Genomic DNA, 23,545 nt, shown 5'->3' with positions numbered 1-23,545 from the left:
TATTGAACCAGTGGCCATCCTGGACCTTCCACACACAAACAGAGAAAATGGTGGCTTATTGCACATATTTTTATTTAATATATTTTAGAATCAATATAAGTGTATATATTTTGTTAATAATTTATAGTATTTTATGAGCTGCGTAATTAGCCTAGCTAAGAAATTAGTAATATGAATTCTTCATATTGATTTTTACACTATTACACCATAGTGCATATGGATATCATATGGATGCCATTCATTACTATGTCATCAGATAAAATAAATGTTCAAAAACTAACAAGTAGAAGAAAATCTTTCTGGAATCATAGAAGTGTCTCTGCCTGCCTAAGACTTATTTTTCCCCATTTGAAACACTCTGCAGGCATCTTTTTTTATTTTTATGAAAAAATCTGTCTGTTCCATGCCTTGTCCAACAGGTGGCAGTAGTGAAAAACCATTAAGTCCTCCATAAAGTTGAAGTAATCATTTTCTTGTATGAGGTCCAAAAGAAGGGTTTCAACTGGTTCCTTTGGCCAAGCCAGTACATCTGATTTGCACTGGTCCTCCTTATTTCTACTGGCCCCAAAAAGTCACGTTTACATAACACCGTTATTTTATTACCCTGTTCTGTTAGTAGTGGTTCTGCACAAAACTGATAGCCTGACGAGCCAGACCCACATTAAAATGTAGGGTCTGGACACTCACCGTTCGCAGTGCTCAGTCCGAGGGGCGGGATAATCAGTTGTCTTTCAAATTCCCTCTGCACGCAATAGGACAGCGGCAACACATGCGTTTCCCACCAGCGGAGCTAGTTAGCTAGTTCAAACGTTTGCCTACTTAATAAAAGCTTAACTCGTGTCACACTGTTTGCCAGCAGCAACATCCATCTTATTTGTTTTCAAGTAGCAGGGAATTCAAGCCAAACCGTTGCAACTCTGCCATCAATCATTATGTTAAGCCCACCTAACGACTCTATACACGATTTCATTGGCCTGATTAAGTTTCGATTTCTGGAGCTCACAAGCCAACGGAGAGTTGCTAGACTAGCCCTGGCAGCAAATGTAATTTGCGGCCGCTAGGGGCGCGTCTAGATTTCTAGGCTACAAAACTGATGAAACTGATCCTGAATGAAATCAAAAGAGAGAAACAGAAAATTATGGGATAGAGAGTGTGTGTGTGTGTGTGTGTGTGTGTGTGTGTGCGTCCCTGACATGGGAAAAAACACCAATACAACACACATGACATTTGCTGATAACTACAGGGAGTAAAAAATAATTGTTGGTATTTATGACCAATGGTTCATGACCTAAAGAAACCTCCCATAAAGAAACTTGTTATAACATGCACTTCAACATAAAACACATGCAAATAAAGGACCTTAAATATACTTCACACTTCACACATACTTCATAGTATGTCTCAGAATCAGGAAACCACAATCTATAAGTTCACAAGGTGGATAAATGCGAAATATGTATCCTATGTTTGGGAAGACATACTTCCACATATACGTATGTCATAACACAGGTGAATATTTCAGCATTCTGATATTTAATTATACATGAACACAAATGCATGGGTATTGTTGGACACATACAGATAGCACAGATGACACAAGGATGCAAAAGCCTGTTCTTAATGCAAAATAGTACAAAATATGTGTGAAGGTATACTGTTTGAAATAAATTATTGATTTCAGCAGCTGAATGTGACATGATTTTTGTTTCATTTCCTTAATTTCTGTATTGATGTAATTGTATTGTAACTGACTGTATTGAACAAAACCCAACTGACAATGCATGTGTTGATTTCCATCCACATGATGTTCAAATGGCCAAGTTCACACAGGTATTGATTATGGCCACTTCCTTTCAATGTATAACCTGAGAAAGAATAGTGAACTCTGCCATACAAAGAGAGCTTAGCCTGACACTACAAATACATGCTCACTGTTACATCAACATAGAGATAATTGATGATGCACTGAAAGAACAAAAACACTTCAAAGTATAATTAATACAGTTACAGCATTAACATTGAATGGTTCGTATACAAAAACACATGGCATATTTTGTATGACAGTGCAACACAAAACTGACTTAAATGGTTCATAAAACAGTGCTTTGGAGGTATGAAAGAGCAGGCATACTTAACAGAGGCCTGCTCTAGCGGCAGAGTCCAATCAACTGAAGTAGCAACAGGAACAGTGTGACTATGTCCAAATAAAGATTCAAAGCTGCAAAGACGTACTCTTCTGGGTCTAAGCTGTATTTGTGTTTTCCACCTAACATCAGCTGGGTATCCATCACCAGGTACTAGAGACGCACACAGATACAAGCAGACAAGGGAAACAGGGAGGAATACATGTCTGATGTTGATATCACCGAAATCATCTAAAAGCTCAGTTGACCAGTGGTGTTGCATAACCTTTTTTACAGTATGGAGATATAGTATACATTATTATTATTATTATGGTATACCTACCGCAGAAAAGACTGAAGTCCCCAGACAAGCATACACAATGTTGAGATACTGTTGACAGACACAGAATAGAACTGAATTAATGCTACAAAGAAATAAACGCTCACATTTTTGCATCCAGTGAAAGAGGGGTGTGTGGGGGGTTGGGGGTGGGAGTGTGGGGCATGTACCTGTGATCGGAAAATGGCACATAGGATTCCAAAGGAGATCAGTGACCAAGCCAGAGCCCACAGAAGGCCACTGCACCTAGTAAAGTCCCACTGTCAATGAGGATCACAAGAGTAAGTAGCCGTTCACACCGGGAACGACAACTATAACAACAACAACAACAACAACAAAAACAACAGCTTTAAGTTCTGCTCTAGTTACTATGAATATCAGCTTTAGGTTCTGCTCTAGCGTCCACACAATAGCACTATGAAGAACAATATTGTTTGGATCACTTTCTGAGTGATTTTAAGAACAAAGCAGTCAATGAAGAACACAATGCTGTAAAATCAGTATCACATGGCTTTATCAAAAACAGCTTTCTATCTTGCTTGGGATAAATCCCACTAATATGAGATTAGAATGTCCAGTGAGCACTATGTGGCTTTGACCAAAGAAAAAAAAAACCTGCATGGTTTTGTTCCATTAGTTTATATATTGCAACAATGTTTTTTCCATGTGATGTCTTTATTTGAATTAATATCCATACATTCTGATGTACTAATATTAGATGAGTACAGATTACTAAAAATTGATTAGTGAAAACCTCATCAAGTAAATATGCATATAATTGTCTACAACACACTCAAAAAGACTCATTATTTGAACTGGTGCTGAAATTGGTATTTTGTCACATTTGAGGATCTTTGAGCTGTGACAAGTGCTTAGCTTTTCACTGTAAGGTTAATGATCTGGCCATGCAAAAATGTACCATGCATGTAAAATGAAAGCAAACATCTCTAGTTTTGTTTGCATAATAACAGACATACCCAGTGAAAACAATAGGCCTACATTAAGGTGCACCTACTTTGGTCTGCATAGCAAACAGGGTCAGTGTAAAGCACACAAATGCTGTGGCTCCAGCAGCCCAAAGCACAGCCTCAGCACTGTAATACCTAGAAATTAGAAATCATGTGCATTGCATCAATCTATCAATCAAATAATCAAATGAACTTTACTCTGTACTTGTACTCTGCACAATGACAATAATGTTGAATCTAATCTAATCTAATCTAAATGAATAGATATATAAAATAGAAATGTTATCATCCCATTCATAATATCACTAGCAACCTATGAAAGACAAGAAGGGTTGATAACATTTCCATGTTGAGATGAGTGCATCTAAAGAAACATAGACAGTATACTTACACAGTAACTGATCCGAGCATGAGACCTTCTACAATTGTCTATGCAAGTAGATGAAGACAGGATATTTATATCATCATACCACACATTGTATGCATCAACATCACACTTTTGTTTAATTGCCACACACACACACACACACACACACACACACACACACACACACACATACTTACAAACAGGCCCAAGAATATGAAATTCAAGGGTACTTTTCGACGAATTTCACCACAGCAAGCTAGCACCATGATGAGAACAAAAGTTGCTGGCCTGATTAAAGAGAATGTTCAATCAATTAATCCACTGCATCCTCACACACACATTTCTTTTTATGAAATATTACATGAAATCTTACATCATGGCCAGAGGGAACCAGCTGGTCTTCAGAGTCCATATCTTCAGATCATGCCTGAATAGAAAAGGAATAACGTTAATAGTTGACATTTCCCTCAGAGTCAGAACAGACAGATAATGAATTTGAATGATGCTGTAGTTCATGAATTTGTAGGAAGTACTGAAGCACTAACGGAGCAGAAATGTTGTACCAGACACTAGGCCTGTACTTACCAGTACAGGAAAGCACAGATTATTCCAACAGTGATCAACAGCTGAATTGTCAGAGTAAAGTAGACCTTTCTCACAAAACCTGCAACATTTCCATCAGTGTGAAAGTAGGAACCAAATGCTTTGATAATCACTTTGTGCTGCTACATGGGAAACATTCCTAATCACCGGCCAACGGCTCCACTAAATATTTTGGTTAAGCGTAAGCAATGACTTTCAAGTAAATACTCAAATATGGCTATTTGCTTTGCTTAAAGATAAACAATACCTGAAGTATTATCCATATACAGTAGCCTACACTTACAATGGCAAAACTTTATCTAACCTCCTGCCAATAGATTGCATCATTTGATAATTTCTTCTAATTCAGGGACATTTAATTGTTTTCAACATGTATTCATTGTTTTCAACATGTATTGTTTTTTTACTGTATCGCATCGCACTGGACATTAGATGGGCCTCTTTAACTGGAGGACAAGAGGGTATTCACTTAGCAAAAGAAGGACATGAAGGTAGTTTTTTTAAACTAATGAAATGCAAAACAAACCTCTTCTGATTGACGCATCTGAAAAACAGTTGGTTTCCTCTGATACTTGATCATAGTCTGGTGGTGGCGCCTGGTTCTCAGGCCCTTCTAAGGTGACCACACAGATGTTTCCTCTGCTATCATTGTTCCAATGCCCATATTCTGGAGGCATGTCATACGCCTGGTTATCATGGCCTCCTGGGGTGATCTTTGGGGGGACCACAGAGGTGTTCCCATTTCCATAATTGCCATACTGGGCTGGGGGGTACTGAGAGTAGGTGTTGTTGGTGCTATCAGTGGCCATATTTACCAGCCTAGAGGACTAGTAGCATCAGTTACCACAAGTGAAACAACAGATACATACAATTATATTCAAAACAGACTACATTCAAAAAGTAAGATGAGTTCATTTGTATACTTGATCGAAAAACAAGTAAACTACATTTCATAGACTGGAGAATGTTCTGGATCCACAAAGCTAGTATTAGTCATAGTTATACTACACATACAGTTATTTTTCTTAGTAGTAGGCTTACTATTCTGCCATAAAATCACATACTAATTAACACATTTCTGAATTATTAATACTGTTACAGGTAAAATCACATTGAATTAAGTTTATTCAGATTGAATTTGATTGTTTTAAAGAGTCATCTTCTTACCTCTATGTAGGTGCTTCAATTCAGGCTTTACTTCCTGTAGTAGTTCAGTCAGGCCAAAGTCCACCTTCGATCCCCTCGTTTCCAGGCAGAAAGGACTTTGCTTGCTTATATATCAATGGTGGAACATCAGCATTACATCCCATCATAAAACGGACACATCCTGCACTTTGTTCATTTCCTATTTGCTGCACCCATACACGGCAACCAACATTAATGCTTAATCATGCTTAGTTCAGTCTCTGTCACCTTGGGCCTAATTATCATTAATTTATGTTATACACAGGAAGCCCATTTTTACATAAACATTAGAACACTTATAGGCCCTGTTTTTTGACAATCATGTTCTTTTCAAAGGTCCTAGACCTACATTTTAACTGAGTGAAATTATAACTTGTCATCACTGACACATTCTCAAAAAGTACTCCACTAGATGACAGCAAAGAGCAATTTTGTTCCATTAACAACAATACAAAGGAGTCATTGACTTATTTATATGTCTCCGGGTCAAGCTTAGTTTTGGAGGCCACAGAGCATGAAAGCGAGGGAGTGGGGGGGGGGGGGGTCAGTATATTTATCATTGTGAGTGTGATAAGCTTAGTTTATGTGGGAGTTAAAATGGGAGAACAAGCGAATACTCCAGTCTAGACATTAATGTAAAGTGTCTATTTAACATTAATACACAAATGATAAGTAAGCCTAGTTAAAATCATTATCAAAGGTCAAATTTGACAACAGGATATGCCTACATAGCTTAGGGCTATCAAGACCTACATTGTTTTTAATGCTAGCCTTACTAGGCCTAGTCATCTGTTACTTGATAATTAGCAGCCTATGCGTAGGCCATTAGGTTAGGTGTTGTAGCCTACCTTTTCCCCTCTGAGAGCCACTTTGACTAAATGAACGTGGATGAAGGCTACTAATGTTTAAAATTAGTAGTAGTAGCATATATTTGCTTGGCTGATCTCCACTCAAAACAGCTGAATATGCTTCATGTGTTCCTTTCAACTTCTTTACCTTATCTGCTTGGAGACTGCTGTGGAAATGTATTATCAACTGACAGTCTCACACAACACACACACACAAATTTACATTTGCAGAAAAAAAAATGGTAGCCTATACTTTTTTACTTCAACTGACCTGGTTATGTTCAATAGTAGCCTAATAGCCAGATCTGGTGTATTATGTGTGCTTGATAGCCATCTCATGCCACCCCATGCCAAGCCTATATCACTGACTAACCAAACTAGGCTGGGGAACAGTTTTTTTTTGTGTAATTGGTAAATAATAATTTTGTATCAGAAGGGGCAGAATGTCTGTACATTTATATTTGAATCAAATTTAAATTGTATTTGACAGGAATTTTAACAGGTTTAAGTGACTGCGTTATCTTTAGGAGAGCTACTCAAAACGAACTGCAGTAGGCTTACCTGTTGGAGACCCTGCTTTAGGCTAACACGAATGCAAGATCATAATGATTATTCATAATTCATAAGCTGTATTTGTATGTAAATGTGTCCACCATTGCTCCGTTTTGGGGTAGCCTAATGCATTCAATCTATTAGTGAACTTGTGAGTAGATCCAGTTGGCAACATTGCGGTTGTCCAGAAAACATATAATAGGCTATTTTACATGCTTGTTTGATTTCGGCCTATAGGGCATACAAATCTAGCCTACCAAAGAGTTATTCAGTCTTAACCTTGTGTTGTTTTTGCTTTGATAGCCTATTGTGTTTCTGTAAGTCTTGACTCTTCTGTTAAAGCTAGTTCGTATGCCTAATGTTATGAGTCTAGGCCCTACTTCTATTACTTTTCAAGTTGGAGACCTGAAAGTTCTTTTCATTTGATAGCCTACTTCTGTTCCGGTAACTGGTGTGCAATTTCTCGATGTATGACGATATGTTCTTAAATCAGTTTTAATGTCCTTATGTCCTTGTTTCTTAATTAACTCATTGTATTAACAAAGTCATGTGTGTTTGCAGGGAGGTGTAGCCAGAATAAAACAATGATAGGCCTATTACGATGCAAGCTCGGCTATAAATGTGTAAGAAACAACTTGTGTCTTTGGTGCTATTTGTCTCTGCATCCTGATTGCCTGATACATGAGACTTCTCTGCAGAGATTAAACTAACGAGAAAGATAAAACTTTATCTCAGACTCTCAGTATTTATAGCCTAGATCTGTAAGCTTAATTTCTTCCGTCTACACAGAACAGACTGTCCGTAGGCCGCCGTATGAGAGATTTGACCGACATCCCAAAATGTTGGTGACGATGTCCTCTCTGCAGCCAACAGAACTGCTGAACATCGTACTTAATATTCAATTAGGCCTACCTCGTACCTAACCAGCGCAGGGGGGGCAGGAATACGTCAAAACAACAGCGGTTCATTCATTTCAAAGTCGGAAGTCCCTGTTGTAGCAACTACTGAATGCCCGACATTACGTCTACACTTAGTTTAAACATTAGCTATTTCAAAAGTGTTGTGAAAACCTAATTTCCAAAACTCCAGCATGGAAGTGCATCTTGTATCGTATGCAAATACGTATGCTGACGTAGATGATCATGTGGGTTTTGGCGTAGATCCCCCTGTGATCGCGAATTTTTTTCGGCTGTTGTCTTTAGGATTCGGTAGAATCTTTACAATTAATCGTTGTATTTGCCCTATCCTTGGAAGACAAACCGATTGCTGGAACCTGTTTGTCAACAACCCAGCATCATAGAACCCTAACGACGTGAGCAGGTAAGAACAAGATAAGCTAAATAGCATAAAATGTATATCAGCAAAACACGTTTCAAAGTTAAAAAGCTGTAGATGATGCGAGCTTCCAGCTTTCTCTTTCACCACTACCGTAGACAGTGAATAATTTGTGTAAACTTGGCTTTGCTCTGAACTTTGGCCGTCCCAGCCGTATTGAGGAAAGTGGTCATTTGAATGGCCACGACTTGGTTAACTGTCTATAGCTATTGCGATAACCTGTGCTAGCTTGTTTACTAGCCAATGATTTGTCATCCTAAGCAGGAAGTTTTGGTTGAATTCTAGCAGTGGACCAGATTGTATGGGAAAACATGTCTTCTCCCGATGTCGAAATAACCAGCAAAATATGGCTTCCAATGTCGACATGGCGTTACGTCGGTGAGCTTGATTAAAGGACCATCGTTTGTCCGCCAAAGATCAAGCTCTCATTCTAGTGGTACCTAAGGGGTGTTAATAGCCACCCCATAATTACTCTTATTAATTCATATTGTTGTTTTGTGTAAACACGGGCGAGTTAGCTGGCAAACTACCCACTTGGATTTGGGGCTCGTGCGGTATGATGTAGGCAGCGGTGACGCCTTCCGCGACCATACTGCATGGCTCACGTAGCCCCATTGCAGTAGCTAGCCACTCAGACGTGGAGCCCACACATTCTCCTTATAAACTGCAGAGCCGTCTATGCGACAGTAAAGTAATCTTGCTCAGAAGTTGTATTGACAGTGAACTTTGTCATGAAGTTTCAATGGTAAAATAGCCATGGATGTTACTTTGTTGAAACGGACGTAGCGATAGTTCAAAATCTTAAAATCTGAAGTGGTCCTCTCGTAGAGTCCATCTTTCTGTGCCACTTTCGGCCGTGGATATGCCCCTGTTGTGCGTGGCCTATTTCTTGTTCATGGTTGGTTAGATAGAATGGGTTAAATGCTCACATGTGTAGTAGGGTCTATCTATCTATCCTTCACCTATGGCCTTGGATGCTGAGGATGCAGCTCTGTGTGTTTGGAATAGATTTCACCTGATTGAGTAGTCTCGGTAGTTATGTGGAACTATATCCTCGTTGTTTTTGTGGTGATCCATTTGGGCTTCGGTAGCTGTTAAAGGTACAGGCCGTACTTCCAAACACATTGCTGTCTGTGAACTTCTCTGGGGCGGTTTGATTGGGCGATGTGTTTATATCCAGCTGCCTTGTATCCAGGCAATAGATCCAGCAGCTGTAGGCTACCATTTGTGTGCAACACGTTGATCCTATAACCCATATCTCAGTTAACGTTTACTCTCTAGCCTACTTATGTTCAACTCTGTTGATTTTATTTTTATGACCATCTAGAATACACATTTACATCAGCAAAATCCAGTTGAAATGATTACAATTGATTTGCAATTCTGTCTTGTGGTAGCCCGTTTATCCATGCTCAGCCTCCGGTAGATTCAGGTGCTGGTAGGTAGCAGGAACTTCAGATCAGCGAGAAAATAAGTAAACCCCGCGGAGCTTAGCCTATGTTTATAAATATGTTTATAAACCACATGTTAATGGTACAGTTGTATTGGTTAGTGGAGACTGCCCATTGCCCAAAAAGTCTATTTGTAGGTAATAAGTTAGCAACCAACAATTTCACTAAGTCAAACTTCAAAAGACAAAAGCCTACAACTTTTTTTTTTTTTTTTTTTAATTACCACCTTTCCCGGCAGCCTCACTAGTAAGGCAGTAGGCCTATTGTCCTAGTTGTCTGACAATTAGATTGTAGCCTATAAAATTCAAAACAATGATCCTGTAGCCCTATAGGTTTTCTCAAGATTACTAAATTGTTTTATAAAAATGAGGATGGTGTTGAGCAAACATATGCTGTTTTCATACATTGACACATAAAGATGGAAGTTTGAGGCCGGTGTGCCAGGGGTTGACCACCACTCAATTCACTCCAGCCCCCCCTACGTTTTGTGGTTGACTCAAAATGGCTGCCCATGTTCCTGCTGAGGCGCCTGCAGACGTCTTTGAGGAGGAGGTTGCTGTTGCCGCTGCCGCTGCCGCCACGGCTCACTCCCCCTCGCCTGCCCCCCTCTCTTCCCTTCTTCCGTCTCTCCACCACCCCCCCCCCCCCCCCCCCCCCTGCCAGCAGACAGAGCCGTCGGTTGACTAAGCCGGCCAGGGCCGTGATGATGTCATACCTGTGGGTTGGGCTCACCCCCTCTCCCTCTCTCTTTCTGTTTCTTGTCCGAGGTGGTGGTCATGACTCTGGTGGGGAGCCTCTTTGTGACAGAGGGTGGCCTCTCTCTTTCTTTCTTTCTTTCTCACTCTCTTTCTCTCTCTGCGTCTCTCTCTCTCTCTGTCTCTTTCTCTGTCTGTCTTATTGGGCCTGGAGCTGTGTTATTTATTAGGCCTAGTCACCCCCTCCTTGAGCTCCTCATTTCCTCCTTGCACAGGAAGAGTCGATCCTGATGAGTGCTATCCACAGCTGTTAAGATTTCTTATCAACACTGAGCCTAAGCACTGTCCCAGTGTGGTTTCAGACTTTTGGTTTCACGTTTAGGTAATGTTGGTGAATTTGACTTTGCTTTCAAAATTATGGTAAAGCAACAAGTTGTGTTTTCATCTAAAAAACTATTTCTTTAAACCTCTGTCTCTGATGTGTGAACAGTAGAGCTACTCCAAGCAACACATTTTATTTATCTATATCTGAAACTAGCTGCCCCCCCCCCCCCCCCCTCCCATAAACAAATGTGTGAGGATAAGAAAAATAAGTAATTTGACCTCTCTGGACTCTTCAGCACAGTCCAGAATGTACTATTTAGGGAACTTCCAAGGAGCCATCCGTGCTTGCAAGGTGTTTTCTGCTCTGTCCATTTGAAAGGACCGCAGACATAGCTAAAGACTAGACAAACGCAAATAAACTCACACACACACACACACAGCATTCAAGCATTCCCCAATAAAATATGTCCCTTTTCGTTGTTGCTGTCATAACTCACCCTTACCTCCACACTCCTCATACTGTTGTTATTTTCCCTTTGATATGTGGTTATCGATGCGGTTAACAAATATAAAAAGTGAATTCAAAAGGTTCACAAAGATCCCTGCATGATTGCAGTTGGCATCACAGAGAGATGATTCAAACTCACAGATGGTGTTTGTAAATAGTCTACTGAGACCATCCCTGTAGTGTGCAGTATTGGTCTCCACGGTAACCTTGCTTCTTTTTTCCTGTTGTTGTGATAGTCTGCAACGTTTTAGACCATATGCATCATCTTCATGTGGTTGGTTATCCCTGAAAGACACCAGTCTAGTAAACAAGTCTGATGTCTAGTATTAAAGGAGGCAAGTCTTTCTGTAGGCATATGGTCATGTCTAGGTAAAATGGGTAAACCTTTCAAACTTTTTTTTCTGTTAGACCGAATAATTAGGCCTATTTGACCTATTTCTGTAGCATTATAATTCAGGACCATGCTTGCCACTACATGGTAACCGTTGTAGTGTGCTGATACCGTTCCACCCTTGTCTGATCATGATGCACATCTGAGTCACATCTGAGGACCCGCTTAGAACAGGTGGGTAGAAAGAACAATATATGGCGGAAACAACAATAAATGCCAGGGACAGCTGCTGCTATGCTTTACAGCTTGACTGTGGGGATTTGCCTTGAGTAGGACTAGGGCAACCGCATGTTTCCTAGTTCCAGAGCTCTACATCAATCAGCAAAAACCTTCAAATGTTAAACGGAACCTGGAGGAAGCTGTTTTTTTTTGTTTTTGGCTGTTGGGAAGACTTCTGTCCACAGAGGTGTAATGAAGCCTGACTGCTCACCCCACCCCTGTGTGCCGTCTCCGCCATGGAGGCCATCGGAGACAAGGAGTGTGTGTGTGTGTGTGTGTGTGTGTGTGTGTGCACACACTTACTTGTCCGTGGAGGCGAGTGTGTGGCTCCGGAAGGCTAGTTTGCACATCTGCTTGATTCATCGAAATGGAGGTAGTGACTCAGTCTCTCGGGCGGACGTGAGCAGCAGTGGCGGTGGCAGAGACGACATTCTGGTGGCATGAGCCATCGAGACAGAGTAGCGGGTGGGAAGAGAACGCTTTTGCTAACAGTAGGCAGGAATGGTTCATGGTTCATGGTTATGTCGCCTGAACAAGCCAGAATGGGGAATCTAAGGCATAGTAAAACCAGAGTAGAACCCTTCTTCAGACTGCAGGTTTAAGGGGGGGGGGGCACTTACAGGATTGAATACAATCAAACTGGCAATTTTCTATTCATTTCTCCAAAACCATTATTCCAATAGACGTGTACGCAATGCCGTGTTGCACCCCTCTGTGGAGTGGAGTTCAGGGAGTTCAGTTCCATTTCAGTCTGAGCAAATAGCAAGTTTATTTAAGGTTGAACATGTGGCAGTGTCGTGAGACACAAAGCACAGTAACACTGAGAGTCATGTTTTCCTTCGGTGGTACATCATGGTTGTACGGTACTCAGATATTTGTAAACATACTGGCAGAAAATTAGTCTTTGGTATGCTTGCCTATTTTCCACCACAGCTATTTCAACCGGTCATGTTCTACATACAGTTGTGCTCATAAGTTTACATACCCTGGCAGGATTTGTGAAATGTTTTGGAAAATATGACGGATCATGCAGAAAGCATTTCTTTTATTAAGGGATAGTGGTCCGGTGAAGTCATTTATTATTACATGATGTGTGTGGCCTTTTTAAATAATAATGAGAACTGAAATCATCCAAATGGTCCTGATAGACACACCTAGGTTTAATTTGCTACTAAAAGTACGTTTTCATACCTGACATGTTTGATTGTAATTAGTGAGAATATTTGAGGACAATTTGCTCTCATCAGTCCGGAAGTTGTGCATGGGATGCACTTGGACTGTCCAAAATGACAGTGATCGGAAGCACAGGGCCAAGGCGACCCTTCAGTGGTTCTGGAGAAGCCATCACAATCTCCTGACCTCAATATCATTGTGCCATTTTAGGAGATCTTGAACGTGCAGATCATGCAAAACAACCCAAGAATTTAGGGGACCTGGAGGTTTTTTGTCAAGAAGAATGGGTATCTCCACTAAACTTTTTAATAGGAATCCTCTCATTATTTCCTTTATTGCTGTGTTTTGTTTAATGATCGCACTATTCTGTGATGCCTTGTGGTCTAATGGAATAGAATGAAATCGTTGTTTTGCACTCACATGAAACTTCATCTTCGGCTCCACAGACACCTGGCACATACACATACACCTGGCACATACACTGGCATGTTAAGTATTAGAAACTGTCTAGTTTATCATTTCCATTGAACATAAGACCAACCATTGCTATATCATCTGTCATTAAATAATCCCATTGAAATAAAAGTAATGTGTTTTGCCTGATCACTCATGTTTTCTTAAAAGAATGGTACACACGTTACAAATTCTGCCAGGGTATGTAAACTTATGAGCATGACCGTACAACTCCAGCAGAAGCTAGCTGTAATGTTTTAAATACTTAACCTTTATTTGACAGTGTTTGGTGTTTGCTGCCACACAGTCCCTGTGATACGCGTGTTGGATTAAACTTTCGACCCCTGGAGAAGGCTAGATTGTCTGTCTCTTCTTCTCTAGGGCATTCACAGATAAATGATGCATGTGCAGTTATGTAAGAGCCAGTGTCTGTCTCGTGGCCAGCTGGTACGGGTAGCAGACACATATCTCTGCATAAGTAAGCATGTAAATATTTATGCTAGATTTAGATCAGCGACAAAAATAGGGCTGTGATTGAAGATCACAGGGTTTTTTTTCCTATTGAGTGTTACTTACATGAGCTGCAGTTGGCATGCTTAGGGATTAGGTATTGTGTTCTCACTCACTGGTTAAAGAGTTGTTGGGTTTTTCCTGTGCATGCTCATTTGTCATCGCCCACCATGTTTGAATATCACAGTCATGCTCCTTTTAATCTGTTCAGTTCGGTCATCATCTCTGCCATTCATCAGAAGAGCACAGGTTTTTTGGCTGTTCCGCACAAAACATTATTATTTTTTTTCCCCTTCTCTCTCTTTCCGCCTGATTTCATGGGAAGAAGCGAGGGAGGTGAGGAGACAAAAATGTGTTATGTCAAAGATGACACTGATCCTTACTGCCATCCGCATGTCGTAAGCGTCCGGGAAGGCAGCCATGGATGAGAGAAGCGTGGCGGCGGCGAAGGCGGCGGCGACAGCGACAGCTAGCAGCAGTGGAGAGATTTGGTTTCTGTTGGAAAAGCCATATTATATGTAGCCATGTAGGCACGGTCCCCACAGATGGCTTTAGCAGACCAGCGTCGTGTCCTTAAGCCCACGGAGTCGCCTTGAGTTCTGCTACAGCAGAGATCAGATCTTTTGGGTTGTGACAAGACTTGATTGATTTCCACCAAGACTAGCCTAGTACAGTTTTGTCTCCCAATGTAGTTCAGTTTCACATTGACAGGAATGTTTTGTCTTAAGATGCTTACTTCAGATTTATAACCTTGCCTGAATGGAAATGTATAACTCGACTGAGAAGTTGAATGGTGGGTTTTTGAAAGTTTCTCTATGTCCTCCAGTGTTTCCCACAGCATTTAATTCTATTTGTGGTGGTAGGTTTGCAGAATTAACTTATATGTAACCGTTTTTAACAAATTAGCACAGTGTGGTTTTGATGCTAATCAGATTTAAGCATAATTTAGTACAACCTGGAAAATCATTGTGTGGTGGTCAATGTTGATATTGTGGTGGGCCGCCACAAAAAAGTCAATGTATGGGAAACACTGTCCTCTATGTGACAGATTGCCACCTTCATGTTCCATTCTGTATATTAAAGAACCTTTGCACTGTCAGGCATATAGTCCATATCTGAACATCTGAACTGAAGTGTTATTTTGGAGGGAAAGAGGGCTGTTTTGTTCCAAGGACAACAAGCATCTTGTCGACTCAGAACTAGCAGGAAGGAGAACTATTTTCTGAGTTGCAGTGTCCTGCTGCTGCTGTATTTTTAGATCTGTGTTTCTAAACCGCAAGCCTTTCCCTGCCCTGAAGGTCCAGCAGCACTCTTGTGTATCCCAGTTCCCATGTAACAAGGCTGGAGATCAGGGCCAAATGAGCCCAGGTGAGCGCAAGGAAGTGGGCAACCTCGTGTTGGGTTGTGGGCAACCTCGTGTTGGGTTGTGGGCAACCTCGTGTTGGGTTGTGGGCAACGGTTGTGGGCAACCTCGTGTTGGGTTGTGGGCAACCTCGTGTTGGGTTGTGGGCAACGGTTGTGGGCAACCTCGTGTTGGGTTGTGGGCAACCTCCTGTTGGGTTGTGGGCAACCTCGTGTTGGGTTGTGGGCAACCTCGTGTTGGGTTGTGGGCAACCTCGTGTTGGGTTGTGGGCAACCTCGTGTTGGGTTGTGGGCAACCTCGTGTTGGGTTGTGGGCATCCTCGTGTTGGGTTGTGGGCAACCTCGTGTTGGGTTGTGGGCAACCTCGTGTTTGCAAATGGGAGGTTGAAGGGGGTTGTGGGCAACCTCGTGTTTGCAAATGGGAGGTTGAAGGGGGTTGTGGGCAACCTCTGGCTAGCACTGATCAGCAGTTCAGCTTAATGCTGCCCCCCACCCCACCCCACCCCACCCCACCCCACCCCACCCCATTCGCAGTTGATTGGAGCTGGAAGGATCGTGCAGCCAAAAATAGGAATGCGGAACATTCCTCCTCTGGTTCTCGGAGGATGAAAATCCCTCCCACCAGCTGGTTAGGAGTTGCTATAGCAACCTATTAGTCCAGCGCAGAAGAGTTACACCCCCGACCCCCCCGAGGTAGCCCTACAAAACACACACTCCTATGGGTAGACCTAGGGGGATCATAGGGGGTGCTGCATCACACCCCTGTAGGGGTAGGCCCTCTGTTCAGGAATGTGAGTCGCTCTGAAGTGAGGTAAATAAATAAGGTGTTTTTTCCCAAGAGTTTGTTTGTCAGTGGTGTAATCTACAGAGATATATAGCGACGTTGACTCAAGTGGAATGACTTTATTTGTGTGGACAACACTTGAGCTGAGAGTAGAGATTAATGAAGAACATGCTGCCATGTCCTCTGCATCTCTACCGGCACAGTGTGCTTCAGCACTGCAGGGGATGTAGCACTGCAGTGAGGGCTTGCTTTAGGTCTCTACCACTGCCATCCCTACACAGAGGAGATTTCAGACGGCTTCAATAACTGGATGGCTACTGAGAGCTTTTGACCGTCCCACATCTCGAGATGACAGTTTTGAGCAATTACATCTTCAACCACTGGCATGGGAGTGTAAGCATACAGACAGATATGAGCTGTGTGGAATCAATACCGCACTGTTTTTCCTAACCACACAAGCGCACGTCTTTCCCTCTGAAATTCCTTAAGCTCTTTTCGTCTGTCGTCTGCGTGCATGCGTGCGTGAGCGAGCGAGCCGAAGAGAGCCAGGCTGAGCACGCCGCTACGACGGCACACGGCTGTTACCATGCAGAGCCGCGGCACTCTCATGGCCCCACGCTCCTGATGAGATTTAAATTAATTCTGCCCCCCCATCCGAAAAAATCTGCCCCCCTGCCGCTCCGCGCCGCACAGCATTAGCGCAGCGCAGGCTCCGCCCCCACACGGCAGCTCCACGGCAACAGCAGGCCCCTTGGAAACACTGAGTCGCCGCGCAGAGAAGGGGGAGAGAAAGGGGAAAAAAAATAGCTGAGTACTCCAGCATCTGCCGTTCCACTCCCTCTTCTCTTCCCTCGTCCAAAACTGCAGCCACCAGCTGCCTCGACCCACCACAACCCCCCCCCCCACCTCCACACACACACACACACACACACACACACACACACACACCACACACAGACACCACACACACACAACATACGCACACACAGACACCACAGACACCACATACGCACACACACACACTCTCTTTACCCCTACCCCTTTCCCCACCCTTGTAATAGACCCCACATCCCCTCCTAAAGAGGAAGTCACATCCTGCTCGGCGACGGGTGTCTGGTACAGTGCTTCTGTAAAGCACGGTAGGTGTGCTTGCCTTGCAGCGGCAACAACATGACGCGAGTGTGAGTTGTGGGTGTGCTTTTTTTGAGTGGTTATTAGTCATCTTCCAGAGGCTTCGAGCAAACTGCTTTTTCACGTCGGTGTCACCCCCCTGGTCTTTGATGATGGAGAGCACGGCGGGGAGGAACAGGAGGTTGTCTGTTGGTGCGCACGTCTCGCTCTTCTGGAGATCCGCTCCGTTATTTACACATGCCAGCTGCCATCCCTCCAAACCCCTCCACACACACACACACACAGAGACTGTCACTCTGTCAAGTGTAGTTTTACATCCATCAACATCAAACATATCTCCGCTCAACACACATCAAGTACTGTATGCTGTGTGACAAATGATGCCGCTGCTAGTCTTTGGTCTTTGTATGAAAAGACAACATCCCTGCTGACAGGGATCAAGACATGATGTAGTATTCATAAGTCTGACTAGAGTGCATTTAAGAGTTCTATCAAAGGAGTACCTTTGCAAGATAGATCATCTATGTTTTAGTTGCCTCATGCCTTTTTCAACATATCTAAATTAACTGAACATCTTAATTGAACTTCTTGGTTTAGTGAATAGTATAGCATGCACAGACACAGTCCTCACCCCCCCCCCCCCCCCCCCCCACACACACCCCCACCCCCTCCTTCCCTTTCCTGTCTCCTCTCCAGACTGGCGCTCCTAGAGTGAGTTAGGGATGTGATATGAGAAGGCCGGAGCCTCATGCATCTTTAATTAGCTTCTGCTGCTGCACACAGCTCCACCAGGGCCACTCCAGGCCAGGGGAGCTCTGGCACCAGAGGCGGAACGGAGAGCGGAGGGGAGCAGTCGATTCAGCCAGACCTGGCACAGGCTTTCACTCTCACCTACCACATCACTTCCCGTCTAATTAATACCTGCAGGGATGTTTTTTACTCTCTCCTCCTTCCACTGCTGCAGTGCTGCACAAGGGCATCTCCTCCGTGTCTGCTGTTGCCATAACTACTGCATGGAAATTAAGCTGGTCTTAATTTTTAATGACGAGTGTATGTATGACTCATGAAGTTTGGATCCACGAATCACCCTGACAAAGAGAAGATTTAGTATTTGTGAAATATAGTTTCAAACGGCATGGATGAAGGCTTTGCCAGACTAAATAGTGAGCGTGAATGAATGTATTACTTTTCATATTGTCATGATATCACAGACTCTTTACCTTGACATGAAAACTGAACTTGATCCAAAAAGTGAACTGGTCACAGAGGACTAGTGTACCTTTTGGTACATTTTGGGCATGTAGGCTGTTCATTAGCTGGGTCCGTGTTACACTGCACACTAGCCCTGTCTTTTGGTGACGTACTGGATGTGAGAATAGTGCAACTGTGAAAGTGGTCACACAGTGTAATAATGATACTAAGATCCATTCATCCATTCATCCATCCATCCATGTGCTGTTCTGTTGTGAGCTCAGCAGAGGAGACTGGTCGTCAAATATGCTTTTATCCTTCAGGCTGTTTTCTCCTGGTTCCTCATTAGGCTGAAAAGGACAAGGATTACCTAATGTTTCATACAGGGTTTTTGGATGTGACACGTTTTATTTTTTCAATCTAGTTTTGGGTGTTTTTAGACTACTAGGCTCCAGTATTGTATGCCAGTCATGATACAGGAATACATGGCTGCACATTCACTTTTTTGCACATAGCACTGGTGCCACGGATGGACATGCTTTTTAATTGCGCTATAGACTACAACTACCAATTTCAAATCTAAGCACATCCATTCCTCCTCACACAAGCACTTTAAACAAACAAGCGGCTCGGTCTTTCATGCATGCATTGTATAGCCTACGCCAAACTATATAGCACGGACCCGCGACTGCGGTAAATAATTAATCGGACAAACCAATGTAGCATGTGTGGCCTTGTACAGCCCTGATTAGGTTATGATTTTGTGACAAAATAGAAATTGACATCTATAGTGTAGATTCTAGCATCTACACTAGCTACAACAATAGTCTTTTTGCTTTTATTGTTTTTTGCTTTCATGTCATTGAAAGACTGAATATTATGATTAATGCTCTCTTTCTTCCTTTCCCTGTGTAGGTCTACTGATCTGTGATGAAGTCTCATGAAGTCCTCCACAGAAGCTGACGTTAACAGTCAGCAGGAACGGCCAGTGAAGATTCTCCAGCAGACAGAATCTCACTACATACCCACAGTTTCTCTCCGCGGCCATTCTACAGCCTTCTTCAACAATGGCCAGCCGAAGAAAGTCTTCGACTCCCTGCATGATCCGGCCTAGCGACATGATGGAGCAGGACGTCTCCGATGACATGGACACCCCGGTCAGCAGTGCTGTGGAAAACGGATCTAATTCATTGCTCTCCGGCGAGGACTGGACGTCAGCGAAGAGTCCCGTAAGCTCGGCGCGTGAGGCGACTGAGCCAGAGAGAACGGAGGCGGAGCCTAGGCCACAGCGAAAGCTGCAGGGAGGCTATGAATGTAAATACTGCACGTTCTCTACCCAGAACCTGAACGAGTTCAAAGAACATGTGGACTCGAACCACCCTAATGTCATTTTGAATCCTTTGTACCTGTGCGCTGTCTGCAACTTCAACACGAAAAAGTTTGACACTTTGACCGAGCACAATGAGAAGTGTCACCCCGGAGAAAGCAATTTCAAGTTCAGGAGAATCAAACTGAACAGCCAGACCATTCTAGAGCAAACCATTGAAGGTTCAAATTGTGCAGTCATCTATGATGCAACCAGTGCCCAAGGTGGAGAGGACTTTGCCACATTTCCCCTAAGTAAGTCCACCACAGTGAAGATTGGTAAGCCAAAAATAGACATCAAGCGTCCATCGGATGGTCAGATGGAGCTCAACCCAGACCTTCCTAAAAAGCAGATCACTGCAGTGAATGTGAACGGAACTGTGATAATTCCAGATGCATCGCTGAAAGACGGACTCTCTCACATAATGCCCTCCCTACAGCGTCCACCGAACTTCAACCTTGTCCCAAAAATTGCTGTACCGTTGAACACTTCTAAGTACAACCCCTCTCTGGACGGCAATTTGACACTTATTTCTTCTTTCAATAAATTCCCCTACCCGACCCAGGCTGAGCTGTCTTGGCTGACCGCTGCATCCAAACACCCAGAGGAACAGATCAAGGTGTGGTTCACGACTCAGAGACTGAAACAGGGCATAAGCTGGTCACCCGAGGAGGTGGAGGAGGCTCGCAAGAAAATGTTCAATGGCACCATCCAGACAGTTCCACAGGCATTCACAGTTTTACCTGCTCAGCTGACCCAGTCGAGCAAATCTTCACAGTCCCTTATCCAGACCCTCCCTTGCCAATTGCTTGGGCAGTCTAGCCTAGTGCTGACAACAGTCACCAATGGGTCGACTGTGACATGTGCACCAATTGCGCTGACTGTAGCGACCCACGTGGCTCAAGCAGTCAAGAGGCCCCTCACAGCACCTATTGTTGCCCCAGAGGTGAAAAGGCCCTCCATCATCAAGTCCCTTCAGACTGTGCCCAAATCGGCCTCCCCTACCCCCAGCTTATCAGACTGCAACAAAACCCCTGATCAGATACGAGAACTTAAGGCTAGTTATAGCCTTTGTCAGTTCCCAGATGATGAGGAGGTGTATCGCCTTATAGAGGTCACTGGTCTCTCCTGGGGTGAGATCAAGAAATGGTTCAGTGATCAGCGTCATAACAGCCATAAGAGCGTACAGCAGATCAAGTCTGAGGTCCTGCTGAAAGACGGCCAACCCCAAAAGTCCGTTCCCACGCAGTTCCCTCTCCTGGAGAGAGTGAAGGGCAAGTCTTCAGAGCAACTGCAAATGTTGGAGGAGAGTTTTCAGCGGGCCAGCTTTCCGACGCAGGCTGAAGTTGACCACCTTGTGGTGGACACCAAGCTTTCCAAGAACGAAATTGACTGCTGGTTTACAGAGCGCCGGGCTCTGCGGGATAATCTGGAGCAGGCCCTGCTGAACTCCATGGGCCCCAAGCGACTCGAGCAGCGGGGCTCACAAAATGGAGTCCACGATCAGGAGAACCGAGCCAGGTCCTCGCCTCTTCCAATTCTCACAACCTCCATGTGCGCTGAGCCCATCGACACCAAGTCTCTTGGCCTCCTCAAGGACGTTTTCACCCAGACACAGTGGCCGTCACCAGAAGAGTACAGCCACCTAGAAATCCAGACGGGCCTTGTGCGCACAGACATTGTGCGCTGGTTCAAGGACAGCCGTCTGGCTCTGAAGAATGGAACTCTGGAGTGGATGGAACAGTTCCAGAACTTAAGCATCAAGAAGCAGAATGGGCAGAGCTCCGCTATGCTCACGGAACAAGCGCAGAGTGTCCTTCAGAGGCACTTCCAAGACACAAAGACACTAAAAGGAGACGACCCGGAGAGACCACCGGAACGGTCAAAAATAATCAATCAAGAAATTGTCGACTGGTTCACTTCCAAGCTGGGACACACAATGTCGGACATCAGCAAGGGCAGGGACCAACATGGACAGACGAGTGTGGATCATGGAAGATGGGTCAAGGTTACAATGGCAGCTGATAATGAGAGGACCTGTTTGGAGACACAGAAGGTGACCCCAGATCTTGAAGTACTTACCGCAGAGCATCCTGGCAGAGTAACTGGGTGAAATAATTATGGTAAGTTTTGCTTGACAGGCCAGCAGTATGAAAGCCTCTTACAGCTATCCTAAAATCTGGTCTCTGTGGTGGAAAAAATAAATGTCTTGCAATTGAAAGAAAATTCTAAATGAAAATTAGTCTATACAAATGATTGATTGATGTTGAGAGGCCTTTCCTGAACAAATGGAAGGCAAAATAGGTTAACCAGTCTCTTTTCGGTTGATTTTGCAGCTGCTTTCATCCGCACAGGATGTTGGCAGCCTGTAATTTAGCTTTTGGGAAAAAAAAGAGAACATCTTGGCAGGGAGAGAACCCACACAGCCATTGTCTGTATTTTGGGATCTTTACTGGTCTGTTCGTACGGGGGAGTGTAGCAGATCAAAATTCTGTCCCCCACCCCTAGCTTTCATGTTTGTCCCTGAACATATAATTATGCTCTGATGTGATGGGATTACAAAATGATGTTTGGGGTATGAACAACTGTTTTGCTACCTTAAGTGAAATATCCCTAAACAGAATATGTGGTTTGCTTTTCTCAAAAAAATGTGTGAAATGAGATATTCATGATCTGTTTCTCATTCTGTTGTTTTTGCAGGACAGAGAGAAGATGTCACATACACTTGCCTGAGCCATGGAAAAGGCCGTTGCATTCTAAATACTCGGAGCCAATGATTTCGCACCTGGATTGTGACATCACAGGCTCCATTAACAAGAGTTTGTGTGAAGCACTGATCTGGAGGGCTGAACCATGGAGTGCCAAAGCTGGACTGCTACATTATCACACTCTTTAGAGAGAAAAAAAGGGCCCTTGTAAATATTTTTTTCTATATGGCACCAGATTTGTACAATTTTGTTTCGAAAAGGGGAAGAGTTTTGTTACATTTATAATAGGAGTTCCTCGACCATTTCGCTTAACCTTTGCAAAGGAATGTTAAAACACTTTTGTGAGAGGACCGCTAACCAGCCTGACTGCCTGGTTATTTGTCATACTTTATATTCAAGAGACTAGTGTGGTCCTCGGTGGCACTTATTACATTAGAAAGGACAAGCAGCATCAGCATAACAAAACACTTCTTGGAATTCTGGACTTCTCTTCATTGGACCACAGAAACACTGCCTGCAATCTCATTAAGGAACTGTTTACCATTGAGTCGCAGGGTGAACATAATCAAATTGAATCAATAGTTATGCACAGTACTTGTTTTTTGTATTAGTCATTTCATTGTTTGCAATATTTCTGCCGGTTGTCTTTTAATCATGTTGCTATCCAAGGTAGTTCCATTTCAACTGCAAAGACAAGACTTGCTTTCCAATAGCTCGATGAACTCGTTTTTTTTTTTTTTTCCTCGGCTGCTGCTATGGTGTCATGTTCAGACATGTATCAGGAATACTGTACTGCTACCGAGAATTCTGCTTGCTCTTTTTTAAAACAGTCTGCTGTAACTCAATAAACCACAACCAAGTGATCACTCTTTGTTCCCTTAAGGCAACAATACACTCAAAAGAAAACCATGCACATGGGGCATACTTCTGTATATCGGCAACAGGCTACTGAACCTAT

At 43.3% G+C, this 23,545-nt stretch overlaps 2 protein-coding genes across 7 annotated transcripts; one reads left to right on the top strand and one right to left on the bottom strand.

Annotated features, from left to right (window-relative positions):
- Positions 1–1,425: 1,425 nt before the first annotated feature.
- Positions 1,426–8,091, bottom strand: zgc:110410 (uncharacterized protein LOC553618 homolog). 5 transcript variants are annotated; one of them, XM_042106222.1, is made up of 11 exons: positions 7,906–8,091; positions 5,569–5,672; positions 4,928–5,228; positions 4,384–4,462; positions 4,172–4,225; positions 3,996–4,086; positions 3,823–3,860; positions 3,479–3,566; positions 2,634–2,723; positions 2,467–2,514; positions 1,426–2,297 (listed from the first exon to the last, which is right to left on the bottom strand). In XM_042106222.1, exons 3-11 carry the CDS (start codon positions 5,208–5,210, stop codon positions 2,148–2,150), a joined length of 921 nt encoding a protein of 306 aa, XP_041962156.1. In that variant the 5' UTR covers positions 5,211–5,228; positions 5,569–5,672; positions 7,906–8,091; the 3' UTR covers positions 1,426–2,147. The 5 variants fall into 5 exon arrangements, with proteins under 5 accessions (XP_041962156.1, XP_041962155.1, XP_041962159.1 ...); XM_042106221.1 differs by having other exon boundaries at positions 7,899–7,984; XM_042106225.1 differs by having other exon boundaries at positions 4,928–5,220; positions 7,899–7,984.
- Positions 8,092–8,136: 45 nt separating this feature from the next.
- Positions 8,137–23,453, top strand: zhx2a (zinc fingers and homeoboxes 2a). 2 transcript variants are annotated; one of them, XM_042106112.1, is made up of 3 exons: positions 8,137–8,306; positions 19,429–22,002; positions 22,580–23,453. In XM_042106112.1, exon 2 carries the CDS (start codon positions 19,581–19,583, stop codon positions 21,990–21,992), a length of 2,412 nt encoding a protein of 803 aa, XP_041962046.1. In that variant the 5' UTR covers positions 8,137–8,306; positions 19,429–19,580; the 3' UTR covers positions 21,993–22,002; positions 22,580–23,453. The 2 variants fall into 2 exon arrangements, with proteins under 2 accessions (XP_041962046.1, XP_041962047.1); XM_042106113.1 differs by having other exon boundaries at positions 22,571–23,453.
- The last annotated feature ends 92 nt before the right edge of the window (positions 23,454–23,545 follow it).

Source organism: Alosa sapidissima, chromosome 10 (assembly GCF_018492685.1).
Source record: "Alosa sapidissima isolate fAloSap1 chromosome 10, fAloSap1.pri, whole genome shotgun sequence".
Lineage (NCBI taxonomy): Eukaryota > Metazoa > Chordata > Actinopteri > Clupeiformes > Clupeidae > Alosa > Alosa sapidissima.
This window is presented reverse-complemented; position numbering and strand designations above follow the sequence as displayed.

Coding starts and splice junctions, on each gene's coding strand:
- zgc:110410 (XM_042106222.1), bottom strand. CDS start 5,210: ATGGCCACTGATAGCACCAACAACACCTACTCTCAGTACCCCCCAGCC. Junction 2,515..2,633: donor GTGCCATTTTCCGATCACAG/GTACATGCCCCA, acceptor GTCTGTCAACAG/TATCTCAACATTGTGTATGC. Junction 2,298..2,466: donor GGACTTCAGTCTTTTCTGCG/GTAGGTATACCA, acceptor GTGCGTCTCTAG/TACCTGGTGATGGATACCCA.
- zhx2a (XM_042106112.1), top strand. CDS start 19,581: ATGGCCAGCCGAAGAAAGTCTTCGACTCCCTGCATGATCCGGCCTAGC.